Source organism: Coloeus monedula, assembly GCF_965178545.1.
Source record: "Coloeus monedula genome assembly, chromosome: 4".
NCBI classification, from domain to species: Eukaryota; Metazoa; Chordata; class Aves; order Passeriformes; family Corvidae; genus Coloeus; species Coloeus monedula.
The window spans coordinates 34,051,083-34,062,644 of NC_138784.1; the positions used below are offsets into that span (position 1 = coordinate 34,051,083).

Below are 11,562 nucleotides of genomic sequence, written 5' to 3' on the forward strand. Positions count from 1 at the left end.
TGGCTGATGGCCACAGGAGAAAGAGGATAGGAGCATACAGTGAAGACAGTTGTGTTACAGAATCCCCACTGTAACACTTAACAGCTGGTGTATTGGCTCAGCAGTTTTCATATATTTATTCTTTCAGTTCTTCACTTCTTTTGAAAAACATTTATACTTGGTTCTATTTAGTCGACAGAGATATATATGTAGTTGTATATAGATACAAAATACAATGTTTAATTGTACTTGCCTATTTCAACTCATGCGAATAAAGCCTTCTATTTGCATTTACTTTAACATGAATTTTAAGTTAATAACATGAACACCTTACTAACCCAGAGGAGCTGCTTGGGGAACTTTGCCATGCAATCCACCTCACCAGCACATCCACCAAAGCATGTACGTGGTAACAGAAATTGCTTCATAGGGCAAAGGGGTGTCATCCCAGTGACCCTTCAGAAGACTCTTTGGCAGGTAGCAAGGTGTTGGACATTGTATTGCTATCTGAAAATCCAGATGGATTCAGATGGGAGAACTGGGCTACAGGACCTCCAGAGGTACCTTCCAGCATTTCAGATTCTACACAAACCTTTGTAGCCTTTTACAGCTCAAAGCAAAATGGAATCTTCCTCTGACTGCTGTTCCTCCAGGGTAAACAATTTATTGCAGAATAGTTTTGGCTTTGGAGTTTTCATCTTCTGCATCTGTATTAGTGCCCTTTTCTGAGTACAGTATTTTCCACAAATTATTAAATCAGTAGAAAAATACTTTGAAAGGTATAACACTGAATTAAGATACAACTAGTGTACATACTGCATCAGTAACATGCATCCTTTTAGCAGCAGGTGCTTAGGTTTTATGTGCAATAGCATAAAAAGATTCCAGTCCCCCTTCAATAAAGTGTTGACACAAAAAAACCCCACAGAAGCATAATATCTAGAAAAGCCTTTATCCAAGATTAAAGATGTATTTCTCATTATGCTTCTTTCAGCAAATTGTATTTATAAGGCCCGAGATTATTTCAAGGCCAATGCCCCAAACATACTTTAGGGTGTATTTTACCCCTAAAGGTAATTTAATCACTATTTCTGCAAAAGTATTAACTTCTGCTCTTATTTTTCTCTAAATAAAAATACTGCCAGAATGCAGGAAACTAAGCTGAAGAAAATGGAAACGGATATTGCTAAAAAAGCCCAAAGCATTGCTAACCTTCAACGGCTGCTTCAGGAAGCAACAGAACGTGAACACAACGCTGATAAAAATTTACAAGATCTTAAAGAACAAGTGAGTTAAATTTAGCCAGATAACTCTGAAAATAGAATGCTTAATTTAGGTCTTTCTAATGTCTGTAGTGGCAGAATACTTGTTTTTTCTCTAAGCCTTTCTTCTATAGGGTTTTTTTTTCAGTCATAGTTGCTATATTTACATAGTTTAGTGAATTAATGAGGTTTACCACATACTATCAAGATATATTCTTGACTTGCAGGCTGAGGAAAACTGTTATTTTTCTACTGTGTTCTTCTGTAGGGCTTTTTTACTACAGTTTCAGTGATCACATGAAAGCCTGTAGATAGACGCTTCAAAGGTTCTGCAGAGTGAGGCTGCTGCAGAGACCTCCCTATTCCCTCCACTTTGGTTTTTTAGCAGTGCGGGCAGGGGAGTATTGAGTTTGCTGTCCTAAACAGGATCCTCATTTCTGTTTCCAGTCTGGCCTCTTACATGCAGTCTCCAGTAGTCTTACAAGTACTATTGTACACATGGAAGAGTTGATAAATTTTAAACACAAGTGCCTTTGAAAAGATGTATCACATTTTGGCTTTTAAGTGCAGAGGTGCAGTCCTAGAACTATGCCTCTGCATCAGCTTCCATCTTCTCATTTATTTATATGTGGATGGTTCTCTTCCCCAGACACCTTGTACTGGCCCTTCTCAGTGTAAGTTACCAAATACAAACTTTCAATTTGGGAAGTCATATATATATATATATATAATGTAAGCAAGTAGACATGTTCAATAAATAGAACTTGGAATTGGTTCCTGTAAAACAATGATTTTGTTAGTTTTTCCTTGTTTTTCCTTTATTAACATCAGTGTTATTAACATGAAGTATATAGCAGCAGCAAATTTAACACAGAGATAGAAGTCTTTCATTATGTGATACTACTCTGGGAGCAACACACTTGCCAGTTTCTTTCATGTCTCAAGTACTGATGAAGGGATGAGATCAAAGTTAACTTAGCATTGCAAAGACAAGAGCCTCATTGTGTAAAAAAAATAACCCAAATCCTTACCATGATAGGTAGTAACAGAACAAAAACCTCTCATGTGAGTTCATGAACTGTCACTGCATTCCTTAACTGTATATAATCACATATTTAAACCACTCTTGTGCTTCTGAATTTTACTCCCTCCCCCTCTCATCAGGACCTCTTCTAACTTAACTGCAGGTTCAGTGTACCCTCATTTGGGTTGTCACTGCAAAATCATAGGGTTTTCATACTATCTTTCTAACTTAACTGGGACACCCTGATATGCAAATAAGCACATCAGTAATATTTTTAAAGCATTTAAATGATTTAGGTATATCAATTCCTTTAGCATATGTATACATGACATTGACGTAGCTATGCATCCAACTTTCTTTGTAAATCTAACTTCTAAATACTTTTTTCTTCACCCTTCATGAAAGATGTAGCAATAATCTTTACTAACTTCAGAAAGGCTGTCAAGAACTAGCTTTATGTTTGGAAACTGTACACAAAGGCTTTTTTTTCCTGATAGCCTAATGTTTGGTTACATCCTTAGTATTATTTTCATTCTTTTTTAAATCTTGTATCCAAGAGAACTCTTACCTGAACTGCATTGCCATGAATACTGTTTTTAAGAATAAAACTTTCTTAATTTTCCTTTTAAGATTGAGCATCTCAAACATCTTCCTGAAGGTGCAGGGACAGAGCAAAACCTCATCAAGGAGCTTCAGCTTTTAAGGTAATGGACTTCTAAATAACTAACTAAATACCTCAGCCAATATACATGAAATAAGAAGATCAAGAAATGGCCACTGCAATTTTTAGTTAAATATTTTATGTTTTAAAATGTTTTAATAATTTTTAAAAAATATTCTAAAATTGTTCTATATTCTAGATTAACTAATGATCGATTAGAGAAAGAAAAAGCAGAACTAGTGCACCAGATGGGGGATTATAAGCATGAAAGACACACCTCTACCAGTGGAGGTCCGGCAGCTGGTAATAATTTTCAATACCTAAAATAAAGATCTTCTTGTACTTAGGGTCTAAAACTACTTTTACTTAATATGTGTGTGCAAAGTGATAATAAATCTACAGAATTATGTGAAGTAGATTAATGCCAAAGTAAACTGGAGCAGATTAAGGTCTCAGATTTTTGAGTACATATATAACCTTTTTGTAGAGAATTTTTAGTAAAAATCTCCCTAATCAATTATTTTGTGCAAGAGGCTGTAAACTTTGTATGATTTTTCCCTCATGAGGTATGTGGGAAAAATCTGCCCCAACTTGATACATTAACCTCAAAAGACTGTAAGATGTCAGTCATTAATTGAAATCCTCTTTCCTACGCATTTTGCTTTGGATTCCAAGCTGCTAGAGAATGAGTGTCTATTTCCACTTACCAGCTCTGTGAATGATTTAAGGTGTAGCAGACATCACTTCCATGGGGAAAGCAGAGTACTATGGAGCAGCACATTGCCATATGACTGGAAAAAACCCCCAAAACTAACCCTATTGAAATTATGAACATATGCAACAACACCCTTATGATAGTTCCAAACTTCCTGCATTTAATTCAGAGGAAGTGTTCATGTTGTATTTCTCAAAGCTGTGCTAACAGACTGGCCACTGGGCTACAATTCTGCATTCAACCACAGGAACTAGTCACCATTGCTTAATTTGTACAAGAACTAAGGAGAAGCCCAGGTGACTTAAATTTTTGGTGATCCCAACTGGATTTATACACTTCAACTGCTGCAGCTTTCAGGAGATGCAGAATTACTGAAACAAGATTATTTGTGCCATGGGTTTTCACTACTTAAAATTTCATAAAAAAATCTTTGTTTTTGCAGGACATAATGAAATTGTAGAGAAGGCTAAAATTGACAAGCTAATGTCAGAAATGGCTCACCTCCAGTCACAGCTGGAAGCTTCAGAGCTCGAAAAACAGCAATTAAAGGTGAGCTGCAAGGATCATCCTAGGCAACATAATAAGCAAAATTATGGTTAGTTAGGAGGAGCCTTTTAATAGCTAAATTAATATTTAATGACAAAGTCAACCTCTAAACATTGTTTACAAAGCCTATTTGGTTTCTTGGGAAGGTGCTATTTATGGGTAGCATTTTTTGCCTCTAAACAACATCCTTATTCTCTTATCATATAACCTCTAAAGAAAAAGGCAAAAAAAGCTGTTGAGTGGTATTAACAAAGTCCTGGATAAAAGTGGTACTCCTTTATTCTTTTCAATAGGAAGAGACAAAAGAGCTGAGAAGAGAACTAGAAACCTATAACCCTTCTTTTTTTGAAGAACTTGAGGATCTAAAATATAACTACAATGAAGAAGTAAAAAAAAATATCATCTTAGAAGAGAGATTGAAGCAGCTTTATGAAGAGTCTGGCATTCAGGATAGTCCAGGCAACATTTCTGTTGATTAGGCTTGTGTTCAGTATCCTCCTAATTGATACAAAAAATAAAATTGTCTGTGTTTATCTTAGAATTATACAAGTCTCCCAAAGTTATGTTAGTTTGCACACACCTAAGATTGCAGAATTGGATTATTCAACAGTCCATGGTCAGTATTTATATACAATAGTCAAAAGCAAGTTTTACCTCTCCCACCTCCTGTGCAATAATATATTTTAATTCAGAACAGTTAATTTGGGTAGTAAGGTGTCAGATGAAGTTGAAACCTTCCTAAAAGTTAATAAATTTTTTTTAAACTGTCAGCATACTAAGTATGCTAAGTTCCAGATCAGTAAGAGTATGTAATTTGCTCTTGTCTTGTGTGGCCATAATGTTTAACTGAACTCAGGGTCAGTGTGCTGGATGTCTGTTCTTACATGCCTGCTTATTTTTACCTCTATGTTATAAAATCCAAGAACAAAGAACTGAAAATGAAGTTACAGTGTTTCAGCCAAACCACTGGTATTTTTGTACATAATTCATTTTTCATTTTGTTTATTTTATAGAGCTAGATGTGTACTTTTATAGCAGAGATGAAATAAAGCCAACTCAAATGATCATTCAGTCTCACTTTATTATTTGTATACCTTATCTTAGTATGCCCTTGACAAAGTTTCCTAATTGAGATGCAGTTGTAAATGGGAATTAAGCCAAGTCATGTCTCTCTCTCCACTTACTAGGTTCTCCTAAATAAAACTCATTTATTTTCTATTATTTACTCTTTTTTCCCAAAATAGTGCAATCCCTGTAGGATATAGGTTAATTGGGTTTTTAAATAATAGCATAATGCTGCAGATGAACAGTTAAATGATACCAGGAAGTTTTCCCCATAAGAAACTGTTACAACTGTAAAAAAAATTGTCAAATTTTAGGACTAATTCTGGTCCCACGTGAAATATGTCCTTTTACTGTTAAGAAACTTGATGCTAAATCTCAAACCTACATATAATAGTGTACATATAATAATTACATCTGTAGAAGCGCAACCTATGTAACTTTTCCAGTTGATTGCATTCATTAGTAAAGATTTTAAGACCAGCCAGTAGACAACACACTTCCTACACTAAATGCTAGCAGTTTCCAGGAGTGGGTTCAAAAGTTAAGGATTTTTCAGAAAATAAACATGCTGGAAGCTAGATCTCTGCTCTGGCTGGCAGATTTCTGTTATTTAAAATTAGTCATTTAGAATAAAATTAAAATGATACAGTACCTGGGCTGTTGCCTAAGCTAGAAGAGTATTCATGAAGAATTCTGCGGTACAGAAAAGTAAGAGGAATGCAGCACATACATTAACTTAAAACAATCGTTTCAAGCATCAAACTTGATATCTTTGAGTCTGTCAAATCTTTGTCCATCCAACTTTGAAAAATGGTGAAACAAACTCTTTGGTTCAAAGTCACAGTCATATTTAGTTCTATTAAAAGAAATTACAACAGGCTGAGAATTCAGGTATGTCTCTGCAAGTGGCCAAGGTAAACCAAGATGATGGCGATGGAGCTAAAAGAAAAGGAAAGATAATATCAGTTCAGCCATGTTGATAAAGTAGCACAACAATTCCCAACTTGGGAGGTGTGTGGGTGCTTGTGGATTCTAGGATTCTCTGCATCAGGGCACTTAAAAACCATTAATCAGTTATCTCTGTAACATGAACAACAACAAAACACAAAAGGCAAACCAGAACCAAGCTGTCCTCCACAGTTTCAGAAATAATACAAACTGCTAAAAAATCACATTCTTATTAATAATGCTTGTTCTATTAGTCAACATTACAAGAACTTACTTTTTAAATACAAGAATTAAGTTTTAAAACTAATGATCCCTATACAGAGAGGCAAGAAAATATGTTCCCAATTATGTTATTAGAATGTTGGGAATTAAAAAATTCAACATGTTGTCATTGTAGTGATTCAGTGGCTTTACTAATTCTACTGTCATCTCATTTGTTAGAGAACATTTACTACTAAAGAATTTGGAAAAAAAGACAAAAAATTAATACAGTACTTCACATTTTATGTATTATAGTGCTTTTGACCTGTCCATCCATATACGTACCTTGATTAAACACCCATCATGGCAGTGCCACACAATTCCTTCAACTTTACCCTCAGTGCAGCTTTCAAACCAAGACAGTATGTCATTTTGCTTCAAAGCAGGTGGATTCTTTATTTCAAATGCTCCATGTGGTACTAGAAGATGTACAGGGTGCTTCTTGCTTCCTAATCCTGTGTTTAAGGAAACAAATACGTTCCACCTAGTTAATGTGTTTCCTCACGTTTTTTACTGCAGGTATCTTAAAAGCATTCTGTAAAGGTAAACGTCTATTAGATACTACAAGATTGTCTCGTCTTTTACAGAACAGTTAGTTATATTTTTACGTACCAAAGGCAGCTGTCTCTCCTCACATTTTAGTTTATATTTATTAAAATCTCCTTCTCCTTTGTATAAAATAAACGTGACACAGAGATTTATACAGTTGTCTGCTTTTTTCTTGTGGTCACCTCCTCAGTCACCATAAAGGTACCAGCTAAATCCTTCATGCTTCAGATCATGATTAATAGCATAAACACCTTAGTTCCTGAAAATCTGGCATATCTTCTCATGAATCCTTAAAAATGAGCTGTTAACAAATGCATTGCCTTTTCATGTTAACATAAGCCTTCATTTAAGAATACAGCTATTAGAACTTTTTGTTGCAATTCTTGTACATATTGAGAAAATGCTTAAGACTGGGTAGGACTATTTTTCCTATCCATCCTTGCAAGTTATCCTAACAGCAAAGCACAGAAGTTTGAAGTCACTTGTGCTCATACCCAATTACTTCTTTAGTTATAAGGCTTTTAAAGGAAGAAGCTACAACCAAAATTTAGCCTAAATTACATTTCCTTAAAAAAAATCCTATTTAATAATTTAAAAATTGCAACTTGTGACTAACTTTAGGGGCTCCAAAAAAATGGCTGAATAAAATTTTCTACTTCAACTCATCAAAACAGCAAGTGAAAAAAAATGAAGGCACCAAGAAACAATCTTAAAAAATTTTATTAGTATTTTAATAGTAATATTTAAAACAGCTTTTCCAGTCAAAATATGTTTTTGAAAGACTAAAACAACGCATTTTTATGTAACAGGTTTAATAAGACACAACTAGTCCCATGACAACTCAGCTTTCTAAGGTGAGTATTTTTGGGTGAGAGTTCTTTCAGCCAGCCCTTTTCTCTCCTTTCTAAAAAAGTAGCTACTGGAAAACTTTTAAAAAAATACTTACACCAAAAAAATGCATTTGTTTAGCTCAAAAATACCACGAAATTAAGAAAGTATTTAACTAAAAAAACAAAACCAGACCATATAAACTTACCATATGGATTTGCATTGATATTAGTCCCAATAAGCTCCAATGTCTGTTCTAAGATTTCTGATAATGGCACGGGACTGATTTCCAGAAGCCCCGGGTCAGCATGGTGTTTCAATACCAGCGCTATTCCAGCCTCATAATTTACAACAGATGAGTGCCAGCAGTACTGCTTACTGTGTTTCTCCACAGGCACCCAACCTATAAGAAAACACTGCATTTTACCAAAGCAAATAACTGAAGTTATTAAATGCGTGCATTAGAAAAACCTACAGTTAAGTACAAACAGAAAGAGTAAAAAGAGAAACTGTTGTATCTCATAAGAATTCAAACGTGACAATTATGCCTTCAGCTGAAGGCCTGTAAGTTTGTACAGAAAACTGCAATTATTTCCATGTGTCAGAAGAACAAAGCCTTTCTTGACAGTGAATGAATGACATTCCAATTTTTTTTTTTTCTGAATACGTTAATTACTATTTTTAACTCTGGAACTAATTCTGATTCACTTCAGAAATTCACACACACCTTTCCCCAGTTTTACCTGTGCTGCATCATAGGTACCTGGCATATGTCCATTTTCATCAGGCAAAGGATTGCCGTTAGAGAACTCTATGTCCTTTGCTGGAATCCAGGTATCTGGAACAGGCTTGAAATCCTCTTCAACATTCCAAACAAATTCTAGACATATAAATGCAACACTGAGTTTTTGGCAAACTGTTAACCAACTTTGCTTTAGTTGTCTTTCAATGCAATCATCAAAATACCATTGATCTAAACCTTGTTTTACAGACAGTAGTCCCAGTTACTTTGTACAAACACCAGCATTTGTCACACTCGAGTGGTCTACAATTAAGATAGTTTAAAGATGCATTTAGGCTTTAAGAAGTTTAAAGGTTCAAAATTTAAGATTAAAAAAATAGCTACCTATTCCAGTTAAAAGCTCTTCAATGTAAAGAGTGACGTTAAAAAAACTGGAGCAGGATCAGATATTTCCCATGTTAGCTTGGTCATTTTTCCAACTGGATAACTTGCATTGTCAAAAAGAAGGAAAGAAATCTTCACCAACCTTTGCAATCTTCCAATGAATACAAGAATCGTTTAAACCTTTTTTCACCTTGTTTGGTGGGTTTTCGATCCAACCTGGCCCATAGGTAGGGCTGTCCTAGGAGTTTCCAGAGATAAAAGCATCATTTTACTGAGGTAACCATACCCAGCAGAGTACTAAAATCAACTACATAACAGGCAAGATAGGAATTCTCATTTGCCACTAGAGAAATTTTGTAAGCAAAACCACCCACAATTTAAATTCAAATTACACTATATGAATTTCCGAATCTATTTTAGATTCTATATACGGTCTTGCCTAGTGTAATACATTCCTTACAATTTCAGGTGAAGGCATGAACCCCAGTGAGTCAATGAACCACAATCTTCTCATTTCCTCCCAACCTCTGTACTTCTATTAATCTTCCCCAAGGAAATCAGACACTCTATTATACATGACCCAATTTGCAAGGAAGACTTACTAATAGGAAGTTTAAAAACTGGAATAGTTCCTAGATGTTCATATTCACTTAAATCACACTTCATGTATTTCAGAGAGTAAATTCTAGAAGAACTTTAGAAACACCTTCTAAGTTTATGGTAACTATTACTTTGTGGTCAGGATGTTTAATGACACTTGAATTCACAGCAGCTGTAAATAAATCATACAATAAAAGTGAAAACTAAGTAAAACAAGACTTCTAGTCAGCGTGAGAAATCTGCAAATGGATCTTCCTTATTACCTTTATACGTAGTTACATAACAGCAGGTTCCATCCACCTTTTCAGTAGGAACTGCATTGTGTACATCTGCCTCTAATGCCTTTCCAGTTATAGTGTCAGTTGCCAAAACTTTAAATGGCTGAAAGGAAGACAAGTGGCTATGTTACTGCCTTGCTCTCATGTAGATTCTTGCTCCTTACAGCTGGCCTCTATAAATCCAACTTGTTAAGTATTACACTTATTATAGAGCTGATTTCTAATACTATTGCAATTCACCCTTGCTTCTTCAAAACTTCCACATTTTCCAGATCCAATACCCTGTTAGGTTTTTCTGTGCAAAGAATCACCAGTGTAGGGATGTACTCTTACATGACCATTATTGAGATGGTTTAACTCTGAATTGACCAATTATGCTACTGTTCTTTTGGCAACCATTTCAACTCTTTCATCCAGAAGCCAATCACCAATGGGGGAAGATCACCCAGAGCTGAATTCAAGCTCACTACGCAGTTGCTACTAAAATCAGGGAACACAAGCTGGAGGTCTGCAGCCAGACAGGTGACTGCCGCCCCAGTCTGTCCACATCTCACAGCCTCAAATGAATTCTTCTGTCATAAGCCTAATATTCCAAAAAGAAAACAACCACAAAGGAAAAAAAAAAAAAAAAAAACAAACAAACAAAAAAAAACCCAAAAGGGATACAAGCTCATTTTTCTTCGTACGAGGCTCACAGGTGGGAATGGCAGCATGGTTTTACGCAGGCTCCCCGTGCGGTCATGCTGGAGTGGCCTTCACTTAGAAAAAGCAAACACAGCATCAGGGTGAACACCTGTATGCACTTGCCAGGAAATGCGTGGGGCTCAGCTGACACAGCACTCAGACGGCCCTTCTTCCCTGAATTTCAGGGGGAGAATCCTATGCAAACCTCTCCCGTGAGTTTCCCTTAAATCTGCAGCCAAACTTCTCGCCACTCGGCTGTGGCCGGGGGCTCTAACACGATCCGTGCTGTTGTAACCCGCGGCCCAGCGATTTCCCCTGGGCTCGGGCACGGGCCCAGCCCCACCTGCCTGCCCCCAGTCCGCCAGTCCCGGTGCCGCCCCGGCCACCTGTCGCTCCCGCTTGGCCGAGGGCTCGTCCTTCACCTCGGTGACGAACAGACACGGCACCTTGCGCTGCACCGCGCCCCGCCGCCTCATGGCTCCGGCCGCCCGCGCCCGCCGCCGCGCCTGCGCCTGCGCCTGCCCGCCCGCGCTGCGCCATGGGAAATGGAGTCCGCCGCCGCCGGGGGCGCTGCTGCTGCTGCTGCTGCGCGGGGCGGGGCCGCCATCGGGCCCAGCGGCGCGGTGGCTCCTCTCGGCCCGGCCCGAGCGGGGCCCGGCGGCAGCTGCGCTTTCCCCAGCGCCGGCGCATCGAGAGTAGGCTCCTACAGACTCCTGGGTCTATGGGTCCTGCCGGGAACCTCCTCCAGCGCCGGCTTCTCATGGGGTCACAGGCTACTTTGGGTGCATCCACCTGCTCTGGCGTGGGGCCCTCCGCAGGCTGCAGGTGCATCTCTGCCCGTCGGATCTTCGTGGGCTGCAGGGGCACAGCTGCCTCACCATGGCCTTCACCATGGGGTGCAGGAGACAGTCTCTGCCCCGGCGTCTGGAACACCTTCTCCTCCTCCTTCTTCCCTGACCTTGGTGTCCGAGGGTTCTTTCTCTCACACATATTCTCACTTCTCCCTCTGACTGTTGTTGCCCAGCAGGCTGTGGTA

General features: G+C 38.0%; 2 protein-coding genes across 8 annotated transcripts in view; one reads left to right on the forward strand and one right to left on the reverse strand.

The window, feature by feature from the left end:
* The window catches only part of CEP290 (centrosomal protein 290), a 49,261-nt gene extending 44,072 nt beyond the window's left edge, over positions 1-5,189 (forward strand). For 3 of the 4 annotated variants that reach the window (XM_082280649.1, XM_082280651.1, XM_082280650.1), the window contains 5 exons: positions 1,125-1,266; positions 2,896-2,969; positions 3,126-3,229; positions 4,084-4,190; positions 4,481-5,189. In XM_082280649.1, coding sequence (XP_082136775.1) covers positions 1,125-1,266; positions 2,896-2,969; positions 3,126-3,229; positions 4,084-4,190; positions 4,481-4,666 — 613 coding nt within the window. In that variant the 3' untranslated portion in view covers positions 4,667-5,189. The remainder of the gene's footprint in view (positions 1-1,124; positions 1,267-2,895; positions 2,970-3,125; positions 3,230-4,083; positions 4,191-4,480) is intronic. The other variant, XR_014226371.1, reaches the window with a different exon arrangement.
* Positions 4,606-11,040, reverse strand: RLIG1 (RNA 5'-phosphate and 3'-OH ligase 1). 4 transcript variants are annotated; one of them, XR_014226372.1, is made up of 8 exons: positions 10,913-11,026; positions 9,828-9,945; positions 9,107-9,202; positions 8,602-8,718; positions 8,047-8,241; positions 6,747-6,916; positions 5,905-6,191; positions 4,606-4,685 (listed from the first exon to the last, which is right to left on the reverse strand). XR_014226372.1 is itself a non-coding variant. In XM_082280653.1 (7 exons), exons 1-7 carry the CDS (start codon positions 11,000-11,002, stop codon positions 6,003-6,005), a joined length of 939 nt encoding a protein of 312 aa, XP_082136779.1. In that variant the 5' UTR covers positions 11,003-11,040; the 3' UTR covers positions 5,306-6,002. The 4 variants fall into 4 exon arrangements, 3 of the variants coding, with proteins under 3 accessions (XP_082136779.1, XP_082136778.1, XP_082136780.1); XM_082280653.1 differs by lacking the exon at positions 4,606-4,685 and having other exon boundaries at positions 5,306-6,191; positions 10,949-11,040; XM_082280652.1 differs by lacking the exon at positions 4,606-4,685 and having other exon boundaries at positions 5,306-6,191.
* Positions 11,041-11,562: the final 522 nt, after the last annotated feature.